Source organism: Rhipicephalus sanguineus, chromosome 3, assembly GCF_013339695.2.
Source record: "Rhipicephalus sanguineus isolate Rsan-2018 chromosome 3, BIME_Rsan_1.4, whole genome shotgun sequence".
Classification (NCBI taxonomy): domain Eukaryota; kingdom Metazoa; phylum Arthropoda; class Arachnida; order Ixodida; family Ixodidae; genus Rhipicephalus; species Rhipicephalus sanguineus.
Window position 1 is genome coordinate 37,516,069 of NC_051178.1, and position 21,343 is coordinate 37,537,411.

General features: G+C 44.6%; 1 protein-coding gene across 2 annotated transcripts in view; it reads right to left on the reverse strand.

Moving 5' to 3' along the window:
• LOC119386566 (GTPase-activating protein skywalker) overlaps positions 1 to 21,343 on the reverse strand; it is a 41,635-nt gene that overhangs the window by 17,954 nt on the left and 2,338 nt on the right. Inside the window, exons 2-7 of one of the 2 annotated variants that reach the window (XM_037653851.2) lie at positions 18,808 to 18,872; positions 16,515 to 16,661; positions 7,677 to 8,009; positions 5,984 to 6,100; positions 5,774 to 5,884; positions 2,571 to 2,664 (exon numbers count right to left, since the gene is read on the reverse strand). In XM_037653851.2, the coding sequence (XP_037509779.1) occupies positions 2,571 to 2,664; positions 5,774 to 5,884; positions 5,984 to 6,100; positions 7,677 to 8,009; positions 16,515 to 16,652 (793 nt within the window). In that variant the 5' untranslated portion in view covers positions 16,653 to 16,661; positions 18,808 to 18,872. The remainder of the gene's footprint in view (positions 1 to 2,570; positions 2,665 to 5,773; positions 5,885 to 5,983; positions 6,101 to 7,676; positions 8,010 to 16,514; positions 16,662 to 18,807; positions 18,873 to 21,343) is intronic. The other variant, XM_049413174.1, reaches the window with a different exon arrangement.

The following is a 21,343-nucleotide window of genomic DNA, read 5'->3' on the forward strand; positions in this document are numbered from 1 at the left end:
GCGAAAGCAAGGCCTTCGGGATTGGCATTAACTTCTGCCATCGCGTTGGCGTAGACTCATCATCATCGTTATTTGTCGGAGAACGGGAGGAGTTCGAGCTGGTTGGAGCTCGCATGCTCGCATGGTCGTGCGTGCGGTTCGGGGTCGGACTCGCCGCGCCGGTCGTGATTGCATGTGCTTAGTTCTTTCATGCCTACAGCTGTTGGTGTTAAAAAAATCACATACGTTGATTACATTTCTGTGGATAAGGCCGTCCTAAGCTCCGCGTTTCTATTCATCGACTAGATCGCGGCTGAGCGCGCCAATTTTCGTGCTGCTCGTAAGAATTGAAATAAAATTCTGTACCACTAAATATTTTGCCGCTTTTCCTGTTTTTCGGCTCTTACGTTTCCCGTCTCTTACGTTTATTTCCTACGGTCCCTTCAAAAACGTATCAGCGGGGTTCTACTGTATTTGACTTTCTTAAGAGTACAATTACACTCACATATTCATACCTGCTTAACATGGCTGGGAGATGATCTTAAAGGTACTGTAATCTCTCATTTCCAAAACTATTCAAGGAATTAAACTACACACATATATGCATCCAGTTTCTTCATGATGGCGAAGCGCTAGGAAGAAGGGAGACTTTTGAAGAACACAGGACAAGGCATTACTAGCAACTGAAAGTCTTATTTAGAAACAATGCCCCCACAGGTATGTACGTCATTGTTAAAAGCCAGAATTAACCACGCGACCAAAAAAAAGAAACAAACAAACAAGAGATAAATATCCACGCATGCACTCACAAGAACACTCCTTTTGCATTCTCTCTAAAAACGCAACCTTGCATTCAGAGAGCAAAACGGACGGTTGGCTAACACAACCACTGCCACTTTTCCTGTTACGAAAGGCTTCAAAGATCTCTCTGACTGATCGGTTGATGTGCTTGTCAACGACAGCGTTTTTTTCAAACTCAGGTTGGCACGTGCACTCTTTGCAGTGCATTGCAAGATGCAAATATGGTGCCTCTTTTAATGCGCTTTCACATTCGCGAAGGCGTACATTTAAGCATCAGCCCGTCTGACTGACATAATGCTTTCCTCATGTAAAAGGAACATAGTATACGACACCTTTTTTTTGCAATTGACAAAATTGGTGCCATGTCTGATGTAACACCCATGCTTGGTTTTGGTTCTGCATTTGTTTGCCAATCTTTGCACTGCAGGGCATATTTCTGCCAATTTGTTTTTGGTTAAGAACAGTACATGCACCCCATACTGTGACGCTACCTTCTTCAATTTATGTGACGTGTTGGAACAACTGCCATCTTTTTGGTGCCGCCCTCAGCCTCACTCTCCCCGACCCGTGCCTTGATGCTCAACTGTCTAATCTCGCAGCGATTTTTTTCAGAAGGGTTCACTGACCAGGAAAACTGGCTCCTTTTAAGCGGTTGACCTGGGTCCAAACACTTTTTTCCCTCAAATGCTTGCACGATTAGGCTAGGGCTGATTTGATGCACGAAGTCGCTACGCCATTCTTCACTGTCTTAGAATGTGTGTGCTGAATTATAGCTCAACAAAGGTTTTTCCCTTCTAAGGTGGTGCATCCAGCAAATTTTATCAAGCAGAAACTTAATTAGCAAATCGAGGAACTGAATTTTACATTCTATCGGCACTATATCAATGAAATGAACTTTGCCTGAATTAAACGAAGGCTAAGGGTGCGTGCTGCTTTGTGTGTTTTGTTGGTATGACAATCACATTCCAATTACTAGTTAACTACACTTGCAATCTTCAAAAGAACCTGTACAAAGCACACTTTCAAGGCTTTTAATTTTTTAAAGCTTTAAGAAAACCAGAAATTTTTTTTTTTTAAAGCAAGAAGAGCAGAGCATGTGATAACCATACAAGTTGTATGCTCTTATGATAAAGTCCAAACCTAGAAAAACAATTGTGCAGTATAAGACAAGCACAATTTGGCTTCACCAGAATGCAAAACTTAACATTCACTTTGTGTGATCTAGTTTTTCTGGCCTCATTCCTGTGCTGGCTGAGCCTCCTCACTTGCAGCACCCACAGACCGGAGTTCCCTCTAGTAATTATTGTAGGAAATTGTATGCTCGCTGGAAAATGTGATAACACAATTTTGTGACAGTGGTGATGTTTAATCTCCACTGATTGTTGGCTCTTGCTATGCAGTAAACGTGGTTGTAATGTGCAGGCAATTTTTGGACTTGCGTAGTCGAAAAGAAGAAAGGAGAGAGAAAGAAAGGTCCGTGTTATACTGGAGCAGGCACGATATGCCCCATTATAAAAAGCCAGCTGGTCGAGACACCGGATAGTGATGTGCCTCAACCCCCCGACCTTCTGGTGCTCCTTGTTCTTTGCCTTGTCCTGTTTGTTCTTTTATGTCATAATATGTGCTAGCAATGTGAAGGAGATAAGAGGAACAGACATCCAAGACGAAGAAACGGCAGCTTTGGTTACCAGTTTTTAACACCAAAGCAGTGCTTAACTCTGAGGGCCATGTTTCTAGAGATGTGCATCTACTCATCCTTGGATGATAATGTAAGCACAAAACAAACTCACGGGACAAATCCTGGGTGAAGAGGATGAGGATGGTCATTGCGATGCGGTAAAGAGCACGCACACCCTCGAGCAAAAAGCAGTCCATGGAGCGCACCTGCATGGGACCACCACCGTTCGCATGACAACTTTTGCGCAATGCAGACAGAGACTATAGCAGATGCTTTAGAGTAATTATGCTGACTGATTTATTATTAATTTATTCATTCAAAAATATCTTAGAGGCCCGAAGGCATTGATTAAGGAGGGTTACAGTGAAATCAGAAGTAAACTTATAAGGAACAACGTTACAATGCAAGTTAATAATAACAAGAACAAAATACCACACAACAAAATTATTTCTAAATTTACAACTTAATACAGTAGAGTCCCAGTAAATGAAGATACTTTAATAAAATTGCTACTTAAGTAGAACAACTCCCACCAATATAACTGGTGTCGTACTAAAAGGGCCCCCGACACCCAAAAGCAAAACCTTGAGATGTTTGTGTTGTTTGATTGTCCTGTATACGTGGACACTTCTGGCCGATTATTAATGGCGAACAATACCATTAGGATATTTTAATTTGCTTTTAAAGTAAGCGTGAGAGCTCATATGAGTTGGCGGCACCTCACGACATCGCCACTGGTATGACGTAAACTGAGGTCTTGTGTGATGTTCCACAACAAAAGCAAGTATTGTCGACGCCGCAGAAGATTCACGGGGCGCGCACAGTACCCTGACTGGCACCCGAAGAGGGCTATTGTTCCTCACCCCTCTCGCTTTGTTGTCGGTGTGGTGTTGCATCGAACGCGACAAGTGCTTCGAGGAAGGCGTATCGAAACGCATGGACATGCTTCGCCAGACGACCGAGCGACGCCCGTGTTCCTGGACCAGCTGCGGCATCTGAACTCGCCGGTGACTGCTCCGCCCACTGATGCTACAAAAGCGAGACAGACAATAAACGGGGGGCTTTTTTGGTTTGGGGCTTGAACGCTTGCCTGTTGCATTCTTTATTCTGTGCGTCTGCCCCGGCACGATGGCAGTAACGCGACATGGTGTCAGAAGTTACTGGCTGACGTTAATAAAGTAGCATCACGCAGTACTTCTTCGCCTCTGAGGATCGCTCTGCACAGAGGACGACGACCCCAACATGCCTGGTGACGAGTCAACAGGGACTGACGTCAGTCAACACGCTAGCAAGTGCAGTGGCCAAAGCCTGCCGTCTCAAGAAAACAGTACACGAGCAACAGCATCAATTGTGAAACAATGCCAGTTCGTCTGTTACTACAATGGAAACTGATGTGGACACAGTTGAAAAGAAGAGCACGCCTTCGCACCCTCTTCAAAAGGAGCATCAAATGCATCGCGTCGGGGGCACAGCTCCTGAAGGTCAGCGGTGTCCTTTCTGCGGACAAGCGTCGCATAAAAAGCTGTTGTGCCCGGCAAAGGCAGCCAAGTGTTACCACTGCAACGTGAAGGGACTTATGATCAAAGTGAAGGGACACTTCAGTGCGGTCTGTTGCAAGAAGGGCTTCACTACCAGCAAGGTGGGACTGTCCTCGCTCCAGAAAGATAATGCATTGTACTTTCTCAGTACTGTTGATAATTGCGCCACGAGTGCCAAGATTATTGAAATGAGTATTAACGGAATGCCAGTTTCCACGAAGGTAGACAAGGGCGTTGAGGTATCGGTGGTTCCTTCAACATTCCCTGGGATCTCATCAAAGTTAAGAGAGAATGGGCTGTAACCAAGCCTTGGAACTGCGTAATGGATTACACTCTCCAGCACCTTCTAGTGGGCCGTCCTCTTTGGTTTCTCCTGAAATAATGCCACATGCGCTAGGGGTCCACGCTTTGCCTTGAATGTCGCCAATGCATATTGTCGCTGAGTGCCGCCAAATAAACACCTTAACAAACTGGTGGAGAGTGCTGTGCTCCCATTCGATGCCCCTGGAGCTTCGATCCTGTACCCTGCCATCTACCATGCCTCAAAACGCCGCCCAGCAAATGCCTCCTCCTGCACCGACCACATGTCCCGGTGTCCCTCGCATTTGCAATCCACCTATCTTCACTGGCGCCGATGGCACCGATGTGGAGGACTAGCTCGCAATATATGAGTGTGTGAGCGTACCCAATAAATGGGACGAAGCAGGCAAGTTGAGCAACTTGGTATTCTACCTCACGGGTGTGGCCAGCTTGTGGTACAACAACCGCGCATCCGATTTTGCGACTTGGTCCGATTTCAAGACCACCGTCATCAACATTCTTGGCCGCCCTACAGTTCGTAAGCTGCAAGCAGAACAGCACTTATGCAAACTAGCTCAGCAGGCCAGTGAATATTTCACAAGTTATATCGAAGATGTCGTTGAGTTGTGTAAGAAAGCCAACAGCACCATGTCTGAGTCTGACAAGATCCGGAACGTTCTGAAAGGCATTGACGACGATGCCTTCACTTTGCTAATCGCCAAAAACCCATTCACAGTGGCCGAGGTCATAACGCTGTGCTAGAGCTACGAGGAGCTCCGCCGGCATTGTTCGATGACCCGTCGCTCTCCATCACGCAAAGCAGAGCTTGCTGGCTTGGCGGCCATATATGACCAGGCCGCGTTGCTGGCAGAAGTAAAGTCATTCATACGCGAGGAAATTGCACGCGAGTTCTCTCTCCTGGCCTTTGCCCACCCGCCGCACGTTCAACAGTCCTCAACCACCCTTTTTCCTCCTCTCCACCGAGCGAGTGAGCAGGAAATTGCGGAGGTCATGCCTGAGTACCACCAGCAACCTCCGGCTCCTGCGCCACTGAGTTACGCTCAAGTTGTCGCCACGACGCCCCAAGCAACCCCTGCGGCTGCCCGACTGAGTTATGCCGAAGCCGCTGCTAGACTTCTGTCCTTCGAAGCGGATGTGCCAGCTACGTATGCTGAAGTCATCCCTAGGCCACGACTGCAGCCCACCATGCAGCCAATTCAGCAGCTGCCCCGTCATAGCATCCTGCGACATGAGTAGGACCTGCCCCGGCGAACCGATAGCGCACACCCGACAACCAGCCCATCTGCTTTGCATGCGGTTACGTCGGTCACGTGGCACATTATTGCCAAAAATATTCTATTCGATTCACACTCACACTTTAATATTCGAATTCGCTTCACACCCAATATTTTGCACTTTGCATAGCTCTACTTTTTCCACTGGCTGAATGTTGAGCACTTAGCATGAAGTGTCATACCAGGTGGTAGAAGGGCAGCCCACGGAATATCCAAAGCTCCCAGGTGTGGAAGATCTTCTCCAGGTCTTCCTCCTGTTGAACTTTGCGCAGCAGTCGCGAATAGGTCTTCTTCTGCTCAGGAAGGAAGTGAAAAAAAAAAAGGGATTGTGTTTCTGAAAAACACACACAAACAGGTGACTGGGTTACGGTGACAAGCAGAATGTCACTCACTGCTAGGCGCTTTGTCAGTTGCATGAGCGTGTAGGCCGAGGTGTCGTGCATCAGCCGGGTCTGGCTCAGGTGCCGCACTGTTGTACTCTCGATCAAGGAACACACGCACTCGTAAGCCTGCATGGAGCTCATTTTGTCAGCTCAGACAGCAGAAGTGGTTACAACCTAGGAAAAAAATAACAGATCTGCCCACAGAGAATTGCATTCCATCCACTAGCGCTTACTCATTTCCATGAGCACTTCTCCTCTCTTTCAGACGGTTGGCTTTCCCATACAGACACACCTTTGTGTCGCTGGTTTTAGGTCACAAACTTGAATGTCCTGGTAAATTTCGTCAGGAACTCTGACATTGCTGCTCTGCCACATCTAATGCTTTAGGCAGTAATGACGAACCTTTAGCTCTTAATATGCATAGTATTTACATTAGCCGAGAAAAAGTACTTACAGTTTGAGCGGAAACCAGCTAGCAGGACTGTTTCACAGGTGAAGGGCAGGTGCACTGAGATTCTATGGGCGGAGCTCACATTTTTTGCTTAGGTTGTAAGCGCGTATAGAAGCATGCGACGGCCGAAGCTACGTCAGTGCACTGCTCAGAAAGGCACAAGCACCACCAACAAGAAGTGATCTGCTACCAGAGTTCTTCAATCATACCAGTTGCAAAGCTCCTTCTGAAAACCAGACATGCCCATAGACAAATTTGCAGAGGATAGCAAACCGACTAATCACCTGGGAGTAACGACAGAAAAAACACCTCACTGCCGTGATCACTGCAGTCATCACTGTCATGAATCACTGCGACAAGAAATGCTTCACGTTGCAAAACAGCAAATGTGCTGGACACGAACAAAGTTACTGTAATTCAGGTTGTTGTCCCACATGCACACAATTAGGTAGAATAAAGCTGTCTTTTGCAGCATGATGATCATGGTGTGCTTGCGAGATTTTCAAGTCTCTGAAGAACAGCGGTTTGGTTAAAGCCCTTGCTGTAGTGACATTCTGAGTGACCCCAAGATTACATTGGCACCTGGTGGTGGGACAAAAAACACAGAAACTTCACCTACATCAATTACCATGGCGAATTGGAGCAGCATCATTTTTTGTTTTGGCTCTCCTCATGCACCATTGTAGCTGTGGAAAGATCTTTAGTTTGTGTAACTACCCGATTATGTCCATATTTCATGCGACCCCTTGTTGTTATAAATAGTACTTCACATCCCAATTTCAACATTACAGAAATTTAACGTAATGAAGGAAACTACCAACTTTACCAATTTCATTTAATCCAAGTTTAAATGTGCATGAATACTGCAAGAAATATGATACACATTTGAATTGAACAACTTCAACTGGTGCAAGAGCTTCAAGACAATGTTCACTGCCCGCCAACTCAAACACTTACAGACAAAGATCATTTTAATTCTAAGATTTCATTTCCAAAAAACTGTGCAATGTCTAAAGAGGGGTGCCACAGTTGAAGGCTTTGGATCAATTCTTGCCTCGTGGAGTTTTTTGATGCGCAAGTGTTTCTGTGCTTTGCCTCCATCACAAAGAGGCCACTATAGCCGGGAATGTAACCTCCTAATTAGTGCTAAGCAGCAAACAGCTGCAGTCACTCAGGCGAATATTAGAAATGGCACAGTGAGTGGGTGGCGCATGAGCTTATAACAACGTTCTTATCTGGTTCACCACGCACCTGTTCCTCGGACAGATAGTGGAGGAGCAGAGACGTGACGGGGTGCAAGAGTGGACAGTAGGTGATGTACGGGTGGCTGATGGACACAATGTAGAGGACCCGCTCGACGTGCTTCTGCCCCTCAGGCGACAGCAAGTAGTCCTCGCAGAAAATTGGGTCGGCAAATGCGGGCAGGTTCATGGGCCACAGTCTCCCCAAGGACTCCTTCACTGTGCGCTGGTAGTAGCCCTCTGCCAGCTGGCCCTTGCAGTGGTGCTGGCACAACCTCAGCCACAGCTCGCCTCGACTTGGGTGGTCTATGGACCAGTGCTGCGTTCGCACCACACTCTTGGCCTGCACACAACAGTGTTTGACTTAGTGATCAAAGTGGTTCTCACTTTGATTCTCATCGATGCCACAATGTGCTGCACCGTCATTTGCAGCTATCTGCTCGGCTACGTGTGTGGCATAAACTGTGTGGATTGACCGCGGTACAAGCAGGCCACGCTGCCGTTCGCAGGTTCACCGCCGCCGCGTCGTGAGAGACCGCTTTACAGTGCACGTCACTTTGTAGAAGCAAAAGTAGCTCGCTAGTGTTGAGCGGCACGGGCACCGAAAAATGTCGATGCACTGACAGCGAGCATATATACTGTAAGTTTTATGAGGCAACAACCCAAGTGTGCCATGTCTCATCCTGCAGGACCGGCCCAGCATCACTGAGACGTCAAGTGACCGTTGCTCGCAAAATGCCTGTCTTCACCGTGTTGAATGAACAGGCTACTCGCCGCACTCGTGCACGATCCAGAGTGAAGCAGGCATGAAGAATGCACAAACACGTGCATACAAGCGGCCTGGCAGTGATGGCGTGAGCCAGGTAGGCAATGCGCTGCATGCAACTAGCCAGGGATGATAGGCTCCACACTTGAGAGAAACAGTGTCAGTTCATAGCAAAGACTGTTTAATGCACTTGTGAACACGCAGCAGGTGTCGCTTCACAACATAAAAAAGGCTTAATAAGAAAAATGTGCAGAAAAAGAAAACAAGAAACAGCTTATTCTTAAGGACAAGTTTTTAAGGGGGAGTCCATATACAATGAACTATTGATATAACAACCGCCTTTCATAGCGCTTTCGAGTTCATTATAAACAGGTTCGACTGTACAACGATTTCCTCGGTGCATGTCTTTATAAAAGTGCAGCCATGCTGATGACCAAGTATTTAGAAACATGGGGCTTATGTGACTTACCAACACCTTTTAAGCATTCTGCACTGAAAAAGAGTTTACTATCATTTTTATTTTGAAAAATTGTCACACTAGCAAAGATGCACTTTGAGAGCTGTGAAAGCATACAACAATTAGTAGTGCAACTGCCAGATTGTATGCGGCACTACTATCTTTTCCATGAATAGCAGGCATGAAAAATGTTCTTCCCTCTCAAATTCTTAGTACAGTTGAATTCCTGAATAATGAAATCGCCGGGAAGGCGATTTCTGTTCGTCATCGTGAGAATTTCATTGTTACGAAAGTAGGAAAATACGCACACTAATTACTTCACACAACCAAGCTTTATTTAAAGAAGTCGCTGATCTTGCTTCGTGCTGCATTGAAGGAGCTTGACTACTCGAGTCTCGCAGCTTAACAAGCTTTGCAATGCTTCGTCACCATCGTGGGCACCGAGGAAAGTGCAAATGATGATGAAAGCATCAAGAACTTTGCACACTCACTTGCCTTTCTTGTGTTTTGTTGCTTTCCTTACTCTCGTCGTAATGTCATTTTCTCTGCACACACTTTTGATGTCTGTTGGCATGGCATCACTTTTGTGGGTTTCGTCCCTTGAAACGTCATGTGCCGACGTAGCTAAACGTTTTTTTTTTGTAGTTCCCAATAGAGGCATTAGCACAAAACTGTTCTCAGCGAAAAAGAAGAAGTGTTGTTGCCATCATCATCATCCGACCGAATATAAACAGCAATCGTCGCACCAATGCTTGCTGGCGGAAACGTATGTGCCCGACTTGTCGAATGAGCAGTGCTGCAACTTTCAAACTTCTGGGTTCCCAACTAGCTCACGGGCTGAAAGAAAAAAAAAAAGTCGCGGACCACTACCTGAAACTTTCGTTATTGCGGGAATGCTTTTTAATATCCCTTCGATGTTGAGAGGGGGCCAATGTATTGAACTCTATGGACGTTTGTTGGGGACGCCAGATTTCTTTGTTGCAGAGAGAATTTCGTTCTTGAGGGCTTTCATTATTGAGGGGTTCAACTGTACTCATCTGCATCCTATACGTGGCAATGTGCAGAATGTACAAAGTCCCTTTTAAGAAAGCTATGAAGCACTTCAATAAAAGGAAATTTTGAGGTTTTATGAGACGGAACCACATTATCATAAAGCACTAGATTAGAGCACTGCACGGGCCGGATTTTACGGCCCGGGCCCGGCCCGGGCCCGCTTTATGAAGCCCGAGCCCAGCCCGGGCCCGTGGTTCCAAGCGCGGGCCCGGCCCGGGCCCGGGCGTACATGACCGAACCCAGCCCGAGCCCGGCCCGGGCCCGTCGTTCCAAGCCCGGGCCCGGCCCGGGCCCGGGCGTTCATTGCTAAACTAATCCAGGGCGCGCTTGTTCATGACCAGGCCCGACCTGGGCCCGCTAGAGGATATTAGTTGTTGATGATGATTATTAATGATGCCGTGCGCTTTGTAGCGGGCGATCGGACGGAAAATCGGGTGTGTACATGCATCGAAACGTTGCTTTGCCCGCGGTGGTAGCTCAGCGGTTAAGCTCTTTCGCTGTTAAGTCCTAGGACGCGGGTGCGATTCCCGCGGCCACAGCGGCTGCAGTTTAGTGGGGGTGAAGTGCAAGAACACCCGTGCATATACTTATCTTTAGGTGCACGTTAGAGAACTCGAGGTGGTCGAAATTGATCCGCTGCCACTACGGCGTGCCTCGTAATCATATCGTGGTTTTGGCGCGTAATAGCAAGGAATATAAATGAAATGTATCGTATGTGTCAACCTCGAATAAAAGACCGAAATCTTTATGCCTCCAATGGGAACAACCGTGATCTGGCCCATTGTTAGTGCTGTTAATATATATATATATATATATATATAGGTTGGACACATTTCAAGAAATGTGTCCAACCTTCTAAAAATATCAGGAAAATGCGATATTTGATTGCTGCCTTCAGAATCGGTTTTTCTGTAGTGGCAGGGATTTTAAGATGGTTAAAGAAATTATTTGAGGCTGTAAATAAAAAGTTATATTAATTAACCTTTTAATTAGTGGACTTAGGTGGTTGTGTCAAATGGGAGAATTGAAGTTCTTCATGCCACAAACCCAACCCTACTTTGAGATTTCGACAAAGTGGCATCTAGTGATAATTACGAAGTAATTAAGTTCAACCAAATTCAATGGCGAAACCTAAACAGAAACATGGAAGAACGCAACTGCCATATTCTTCCGAGACGTCCAAAATGAGTGAATTACTTTTTCTGTAGCGCTAGGCATCTGAAGATGGTTAGAGACATGACTTGAGACAGTAATTAAGAAAATTAAATAAATAACTTTTTAATTAGCGGAGTTAGGTGATTGTGTCAAATTGGTGAATTGAAGTTCTTCGTGCTAGAAACCCATCCCAACATTGAGATTTCGAAAAAGCGGCCTCTAGTAATAATTACAAAGTAATGAAATTCAACCGAATTCGATGGCTTTCGCTGTTGAAAGCCGTTGCATTTCGTTGAATTTCATTACGCTACAACAATTACTAGAGGACGCTTTTTCGAAATCTCAAAGCTCGGATGGGTTCCTCGCATGAAGAACTTCAATTCTCCCATTTGGCACAATCACCTAACTCCGCTAATTAAAAAGTTAATTAATGTAACTTTCTTAATTACTGTCCTAAATGATGTCCTTAACTGCCTTAAGATTCCTGCCCCGCCACGGTGGTCTAGTGGTTATGGCGCTCGACTGCTGACCCGAAGGTCGCGGGATCGAATCCCGGCCGCGGCGGCTGCATTTTCGATGGAGGCGAAGATGTTTGAGGCCCGTGTACTTAGATTTAGGTGCACGTTAAAGAACCCCAGGTGGTCGAAATTTCCGGAGCCCTCCACTACGGCGTCTCTCATAATCATATCGTGGTTTTGGGACGTTAAACCCCAGATATTATTATTACCTTAAGATTCCTGCCGCTACAGAAAAAGCAATTGTGAAAGCCCCGAGCAAATATCGCATTTTCCTGATTTTTTGCGAAGGTTGGACACATTTCTTGAAACACCCTGTATATATACGTGTCACTTCAGCTTGGCACAGTATACCTTAGACCATGGAATGCATAACATTCGCGTGTGCTCGAAGGCCCGACTTACGCCTTTTAATGAGCGGGTCCGAGTCCGGCCCGGCCCGCATCCTCAAGCCCGGGCCCGGCCCAGGCCCGCGGCTTCAAGCCCGGGCCCGGCCCGGGCCCGCACTTTCAAGCCCGAGCCCAGCCCGGACCCGCCAGAAAACGCTTCGGACGGCCCGGCCCGGCCCGCGGGCCGGGCCGGGCCCGGGCTTTCGGGCCGGCCCGGGCCCGTGCAGTGCTCTACACTAGATACAGTCGAACCTTGTTAATATGTACCCACTTTACGCATACTAACGGCTTAAACAAAGTTGTGGTGAATTGTCGCCCAAGTTTCATGGAGCCTAATGCACTCGCCGAGTGCTTAAGACGTAGTTGTTTGTCCTATACCTACTGGTTAGTGTGCATGAAATAACTTCTCGTGCCACAAATGTTAGCTGCATCCCTGAACTTGCCGACGCCACAGCGTGCCACAAGAGGACTTTCACCTATTCAAGAAGTGCAACGATCTCTTGATCAATGATTTTGAGGGTAATCATCCGACTTTGATGGTAAGCGATGCCTTTGAGGGTAAGCATCAGAAAAGAATGAAGGCGAGATGGCCGACACTGACAAATGCCACAGTATGACTTCTCGTTGACAACCTTATCCCAATAAGTATCTTCAGCTATCTGCTCGGGTGTGCACTTGGCGTAGTGCTACTTTAAGTGTACTCCACACTTTTAATAGGCAACAACCTAAGCGCACTGGGCCACCAATCACTGCCATCTTGTTGTGTGGGACGGCTACTAATGTTGATAAAATATACATGCTTCAGAAAAAATGTATTAGGCATATATTTAAAGCTCATTCTGGGGCAGCCACTAGACCCTTATTTTGTAGCTAAGGAATAATTAAGGTGCACCAGCTGTACAATTATATTATATATATATAAGCCGAAAATTCAGATCGGAAACTCTTAGGCACATAAAAAATCTACGCAATCTAGCCAACCTGCGTGCAAGGAATCTAAACTAGCCCACCCGTCATGGAGAGAAGTGGGAGGTTGATATAACACGGTTAAACTCGGCAAACAGCGCTTATCTTACACTCTTCCAGCTCTTCTCAATCACTGTGACCTGAAAGGTTTTGACTTATTCAACTGCTCATACCACGATATCCATGAATCACTTGCAAAGATATGATACTTGATCTTTAAATCAATAGCACATTCAGTTACATATTTTTCTCAGTCCCAAAACAAAACTCTTAGATATATATTTGCTTTTTTTCCAATTGCATGTAGGTACTTCTAGGGTTGTAATCTATATAGTGTATAATGTTGTAATCTATATAATGCCTTGTTTGTGCAGTGTATTATGCGTCTTATATTTTGTTTCTGGATGACAATCGCGTCATCATGCTTGTTTTCTACACAGTGTAATAATTTCATTTTCAATCTGCGGTTCATATATGTATTAAAACCACAACTACAATGTGTACACCCTGTTGTGGCGCATTGCCCATGAGGTGCCATATCGCCATGCTTACCGCAGTGCTGCTACCGCTCCAACTTTTTACTTTATATTTATTTTTCTGCTTTCTTTTTCTGCATGGGGCTGTGAACTAGTCAAGATGTTTTAAAACACAGCTTTTTTTCACAGTCCTTTCTTTCTGTACGACAGAATGGAAAATAAACTTTGACTTTGAATTTGAGAATAGTATGCACCACTTTGTAGAAATGAAAGCAGTTCACTGTTGCTGAGTTGAGCATCGTGTGTGCTGAGAAAGCACTGTTAATATCATGTCAAACACATGTATATAGTAATACGTACAGCAAGTGCACTGCATGCTTTTATTAGCCCTTTCAGACTCCACCTATGAAGAACTCTCTGTAAGTGTGTCAAATTGACACGATGTTATTTCAAGGCACTCGATATACATAATGCCCGGGTGGCCTGAGCCCGGGCCGGCAACCTTGCAGGTGTTTTTTTTTTCTTAATAAAGTTTTTTCCGTCCGTCCGTATTATAACTCAACAAAAATAATGCCGTAATACATCAATTTATGTGAGTTACAGAGAGGCACGTCACACCAAAATATGCTCAGGAAAAATGGCAAGTTGTCCTAAACACCCAAATGGACCTCTCATTCTTTGCATTTGGTACTCCCCTTCGTGTGTTTGCCTTCTCTTGGAATCGAGTCTGTAGAAGCACTTATCTTGTCTTCTAGCTACATAGCCTGCCCATGCTCTTTTTTTAACAGCTAAGCTGTTTCAGCCGGCCATAATGTCGAGACTGTCGCAGAACTATCATCGTCATAAATGGGTATGTGCCACAGAATTTGGACAAATCCCGCTACTCACCACTATGGCATGGCCTGTAATAATCCTGATGGGTGAGAGAACGAGTACAGAGAGAGAGAGAGAGAGAGAGAAAGAGAGAACAACAGAGAGACGAAAAGAAAGACATAAAGAAAAAGAAAAAAATTCTTGCCGAAAAAAAATTATTCATGAGGTGGGATTCAAACCCGCGTGCCTTTGATCCGAACGTGAGCGTCCTAACCACTCAGCTATCCAGGCACACTAGCAGAGCATGGCATAGCCTTGAACACTATAGTGTAGCAAAGGAAGTGAGCGTTAGGAGCAGAGATGTGATGTTGAGGAGGAGGGAAAGGAGTTAGTGTCGAAGCTCGGGCATCCTGGTGAAACACTGGAGGGAACACAGCGCAAAGGAAGGCTGGGACAAGGAAGGGCGATGCACACACAGTGCTGGCTTACAACACTTTGATGAAGTGTTGTAAGCCAGCACTGTGTGTGCACGTCGCCCTTCCTCGTCCCCGTGTTCTTTTGCGCTGTGTTCCCTCCAGGGAAAGGAGGAGGGGAGAAAGTAAAGCATAGCACAGAAAGGATGAGAAAGAGAGAAATAGAAACAATGGACGAGCGGCGATGGGCCCGTGCTTCACTGTGCCAAATTTTGCGCAACTTAGTGCAAATATTAAAATTTGTTTCTTCTTGATTTCAACCAAGATGTCCTACAATGTCCTAGGACTAAGATGTGCACTAAGATTTCAACTAAGCATTTCCAATGCTTGCCCCTTAGACGTCACGGAAATTGCATGGGAATCAGGCTCACTAGTAGACCAATCTATGACCTTAGTGAAAAGGCTGAAGGTCTTTGCGAGCACATTGTGAAGCCAGCCACACCACGAGCTGATGGTTGCAGTAAACAGAAAAGTAATCGTAGTGCTGCACTGCCAGGTAGGCATACAACGAGCCATTAGAGAAGTTTTCTATAGGTGCGAAAGTCTCGAGGAACTGTGCGGTAAGTAATGGCATGGCAGTATTCAGAATAGGAGCGGCTGCACTGTTTTTCCGAGGAGAAATCAGCTTTCTCTTTATGGCCACTGGCACAGTACGCATGCCGAAGCGGTTCTGGCACAGCGTAGTGCAGGAAGCTGCATTTGCATCAAAATGGTGCAATTGGCACAGGAGGACCACCCATGGTACTGCGCTCAACCTTTAAACCTATTCAACCAGCCAGGCAGTCCAGAAGCTTCTTTCACTCGGTCAAACACTGCATTTTATGTGCTCACCTTACATGTCTGCTCATGCTTGTTTCTGAAAATCATGAAATCGAAGCTTGATGCATGACAAATGTAACAAATTTCTGGATGCAAATCTGAATAACTGCTCACTATACCAGTGCAATAAGTATTCGCTTACAACAAATATAAGTCACAACAGAGGCATCTGTGCATATGATGCAACTTCACTAGTGTTACAAAGTTCCATTGTATTCCATGGGAAGTTGGGTCATTTACTTTACAGGTAGGACCTACGATGTTAAATGAATGAAGTACTCTGTTCTGTTCTGTCCAAAGTGTCTGCAACAACAGCAGGAAGAAAAGCAATTATAGCTGCGTCACATTTCATCCATACTGTATTGGTCCCGAAAATTCTACTAGCATGCTTTCCCCATTTGTTTCCATTTGCTTCACTTGTTCAATGTGCAGAACAAAAAATTCACGCACAATCTCTTTCGGGAGCTGTGCGACTGACGCTTATGCATAGTAGGCCACGGCAGCCTTCTCTCAGCATCGGCACAGTGTCATCATCTTTCTAGTGTTCATTGGAATCTGGAATGGCCCCATGACCATCAAAACAAGTGTCTGGCATTACATTTTCGCAGTTGGAATTTTACAATGTTGACTTAGCATGCTTTTCTTCCAGCAAGACAAGACACTTCAGGGAAGCCCTTCACATTTCTTTCACACTGCCAGTACAACACATTCGTATGGTTCAGATATATTCACAGTCCGCAAGTGAGGCTGTGTAACCCAGTAGCTAAGCCAAGAAAAACTTTTTTGGTTTCCCCCATTCATTTTTTTTTTATAGTCTTACGAGACAGAGCGAGGGACAATTATCTCGTTCGGTTAGTCAAAAACTGACCTTGTGCCTCTCAAGCAGAGCCTGGCAGGGGTAGGATCTAAAACAAAAGCTGGAGGCTTTCATGCCTTGGGCATTCACCAATTTGCAAAGGGGCTCACCTCTTTCAGCCTCTCTTGCCTGATGAGCTGGACGACATCGTTGTGCGTTCTGTTGATTGGCGTTGGTGATGTAGGGATTGGATAGGGAAGCTTCGTCACGTCCACAAACTCTTGCTTGAAGACAAGAGGCAATGCCATTGTTCAGTCCTGCAAGCAAAACTACACCACACTCCTTTCCACCACTTGCATACTTTGTTGGTCAACACTTGTTGTCCCCAAGAAACACGGATTCGGTAACATGCGATTTTTCTATTCTCGGAGGTGCTAAACTTGTGGCTGGTAAACAAATAACAGTTCAGATCACCAAGCAAGTCCCTTCGGCCAAACTGCTTATTTTATTGCTTTCGTGGAGCACTGAATCCGAGCACGAAAATGTTTCGCAAAGTCAGTTTTTCAGTTTGTTTTCTAAGTCTAAAGCTGACTGAGACCAAAGATAATTTAATCCTGCTTATAAATGACAAGAATCACAGCCACTGCATGTGAAACAACAATGTAAAATCAGCTTTGCAAAATGGCAGCATGTGAGTGGGAGTCACAAAAACATTTATATCTCTTTGTGGGCTCAAAAACATCCCACATTTCGTCTCAAACTTGTACAAATATTCTAATGAAACTTAAGAGGAACTTATTTTGGTCTTGATACTTCTCTTATCCACTGAAAGATTACTGAATTGTGTCATTAGGGTTTTGCATAGGCTTGTGCAAATAGTAAATTTTAGATTCAAAGCAAATAGTGATGTTGGTTGAATAATTTCAAATCAAATTCGAATAGTATATATGACACATTATAAAGAAAAATGAGCATATTTGTCATGACCCAACTAACCTCCACAATACATATCTTAAAATTGAAACAAGGCATGTGCAAATGTCCTTCTTTTTGGTTCAAAGGGAAGTGGAAGAAACTTTGAATAGTAGCAGGATTTGACTTTCGGTAGACTGCAAGTGATAACCTGTAAAATACGTCAAGTTTTAAAATTGACTCTACTTAGAGCATATAAGCCAGTATGACAAGCTTTTAAACTTAAAAAATGATGAATCGATGTGAGAGTAATATGTTCATTTAACCTTGAAGTGGGGCTTCGTGGCAGTGCGGGTTTCCCCTGGATAGGTGTACTCACGGTATAGCACACCTGCACTGCAGAGAAACCACCTTTACAGGGGGGTTTCATGCTGTTTTATATGTCTATTCGTTCATTTTGAATACTTCGAAATTTCGGATAATTTAAATTCGTGTTAAAGCAAATTTGAATACTGTAATATAAGTTCGAATATTCACACAAGCCTACTTTTGCAGGAATGTTGTAGATAACAGTAAGTGTCAAAGAATAAAAAGTTTTCCCCCAGTGTTGCCATGCCATTCGCAACATGCTAAAATATACTCTGACGTCACCTTAACATGCCAGATAAGTGTCCCTGTTCTCAGTTTTGTAAGCTAGTAATCCTATATCAGGTGCGCAACAAAATCTGCGCAATTATTGTCAGCTAAGAGTCCAGTTGTCAACACTTCTGTTTACAGTTTTGTTGTTGTTACGTGCACGTTTGTGGTTGTATGTATACCAAGCTTACGTTGCAACTCAGCGAGCATGGTCCCCTAGCCATGAGTGATTACTTCTTGCGAGACTGTCCTTGTCCGGCACACGGCAGCAGTGCTGGCAATGCAACAAGCACCGCAACTCACTGTGTGTACGTTCTCTGTGCAAAAGTGGCTGAACACCACCAGCATACTGGTTAGCCGGCAAATGTAAATGGCTGCCAGTATAGCAGCACAATGAGTGTGGATTACATCGTCAATTTCATTAGGCCTATTGAGCCACAGGAGTATTAACATTGAAGCTTTTCCGGAGTTTAGGCGAAGCACCGTCGTATGTCATAGGAAACTTTTTATGTACACACAACTCCAACCAGGGAAAAAGCTGTAAAACCCAGCTGAAAAATAGTTAATGGATATTCAGGTGCAAAGTGTGCAACATGCCCGAGTGCTTTCACTCTGCTGCACTTTATTACAAGGAGCCGCTACTTGATCCTAGTAGCAATGCTACGTAAGCTTGTTGTTTCGTGCATTTCAATTAAATATTTTTTTACTTCCCAAACATCATCTTTACCCATATTTTCCGATGCATTCATGAACAGTGGGACAAATGTGACCCACTTCTTTGAAGCATGTAACAGCGCTAGGAGGTGAACTTTTCCAGGAAAAAATGTTCTCAGGCTTGCACTTGCTTACTGATGCACTACATTTAAAACAATTCTGTGCAAAAGAGAAAGGGTTAAGCAATGAATGCGAGCTCACCTTCGGGCCAGTCACAGCTCCCGCAGTGTTGCCGGCTAACCAATGCGCTGGTGGTGTGCAGCCACCTTTGCACAGAGAACATACACACAGTGAGTTGCGGTGCTTAATTGTTGCATTGCCAACACTGCTGCCGTGTGCCGGACAAGGACAGTAGTGCAAGAAGCAATCACTCATGGCTAGACCATGCTCACTGAGTTGCAACGTAAGCTTGGACAAGCTGGTATACATACAACAACAAAAATGTAAACAGAAGCATTGACAACTAGACTCTCAACTGACAATAAAACCTCAACAGAAAAACAATAAATCTTACAATGCATACGATTTAAAAACACAACACTTCTTTTTCATGATAAAAAAATGGTTCACACATTTCTTTTCCCATGCAAATGTGGTGTACTGCTATAATTTTCCTTGTAATTGTATAACTACACTAGAACAATCAACAAATTATTGCACAAAGGTGCGCCAAACCATTTACAGTTTTCATCCACTAAAGCCATCTCCGAGAAGAAAGACAGGCAGCCACGGCAGTTCCCTTTTATAGAAATTCTTAACAGGTGCACAGATACACACACAAATGGGGGTCCCCAGAAAAATATTTTCGGCTATGCCCCTGCAAGATGGACAATGAAAAATGGTTGCATGCTCCAGCAATATTCCCTGTTCAATTTTTCATTGCATTTCTTTTTTTCAGTCACTAAAAGTGCGACCTTTCAGTTGACAGTTGGCATTAATGTCACCCGTTTCTTTTTACCTATGTCGGCCATACATAACTACTTCTAAACGAATGCTTGCCAACGAGCTAAACCTTCCATCATTCTACAATTACCACTGACCTATATCTTTATTTGCTTCAAGACAATTTAGTCACACCATCGCTTCAAATAAAAAAAATTATACCTTTTCCATTAAGTGATGCTTAGAAAGCCAGCACTGCATTTATCTGTCGCTACAGGAAGGCACAGATGGTTCTTCTCAGGCCACACAAACTTTAGATGATATCCAACAGCTTGTAATGCGCAAGTACCAGAGTAACATCTTTATGCGCAGAACGATGACTCGCATGCTCTGCACTCTCCCGGATTGCTGGAGGTGCATAACAGATGCCCTGCCACATTAAACTTATGACTTTTTAAGTTCCGATACAAGTCTGATTGTTCAGCTACAAAAATACGGCATTGCATAAATCTATAAAAGCATGTGTAAAAGTAGTTTCTTCCCAATCAATGTGAAAACAATCCTGAAACGACACAGCTATCAAGTCGCATATAATATGCGTACTCCTAGTGTATTGCATCAAAGACTGGTGGGTGTGAGAAGGCACAAAAATGGGACTTACGTTATCCCCGACCACTATGCATGCAAGAGAAGCACAACTTTAATGCAGCGATGAAAGAAACAAGTCCTAGAACACACTCCGTACTATATTTGAGACTCGCAAATTAAGGCCACTCTGCGCTTTTTCTGGAGCGCACTTTTGATTGCGATCAGGGACAATGCAGATCACCTGTAATTGCAATCTGGCCTCCAGATCATTACTCGATGGGCGTCTGTGCCAAACTGAATCAAGATTAGCTTGGACCATGTAGAAGTGACCATCGTTGATTGTGATAAAGAAATCCAACCTAGATCGGCCCTGATAGTGATCAAAAGCGCCCATGTGACACCGGTGTTACACAACATATTTTGAACACAAACCTTAAATTAAAATGAACTCAATGGCTGGGTTAAGTCATAAACAATGAGTGACAGTCCAGCTTTAGTGGCAATGCACATGTTCCATAAGAAGGCATTATACTGCACACAACTCTGCATCAGTCCACAGCATTTTCTTTCCTTTTATACACTGACAAGCTCAACCACAAAAATTTGCGTACACACTCTCCCACTAAATCGCAGCAATATGCACGCATTTGAAAACCGAAAAAGAAGGAGAGCGGGATGTTAGTAGGCTTTCAAACCTAGCACAACGTTCGTGTCTTTGCATGCCAGCTAAACTTACCCCCTAAATTCAAGCCGCATATCAATTACAGAGGAACCACTTCATTCGTGAACTGCAAAAAGGTTAACAACTACGTTAGTTACCAATAGGGTTCTGCATGCTTTTCTCAACACTCTAACATTCAAAACACACCTACCGGTGAAATAAAACCCAACAAGCCGCATCTCTCTATAAAACTGAATTTCGGGTTCCCACGTGCAATCTTTTGTAACAAATGCACTTGCAGAAAGAAGCCCGACAAGCCGACGGCATGTTTTACGCCAACAAATTCATAACACAACAAGCTGATGTTCACCAAGAAAGATTCGTGTTAACTAGCACAAATACAGTGAAACTTTGCTTGAACATACTTCAAATAAAAACCCAGGGACAAAGATTGTGAATGACCAAAGTGATGTTGAAGCTTGCTAAAGAAAACATCAAGTGTTCAAATGAAATTTCAACCTATATTTTGTCATTCTGCTCATTCGAACATGAATTTGTGCTTCCTCTTGTGAAGAATGCAGTAAATTTTTGCTGCACTGCAAGGGT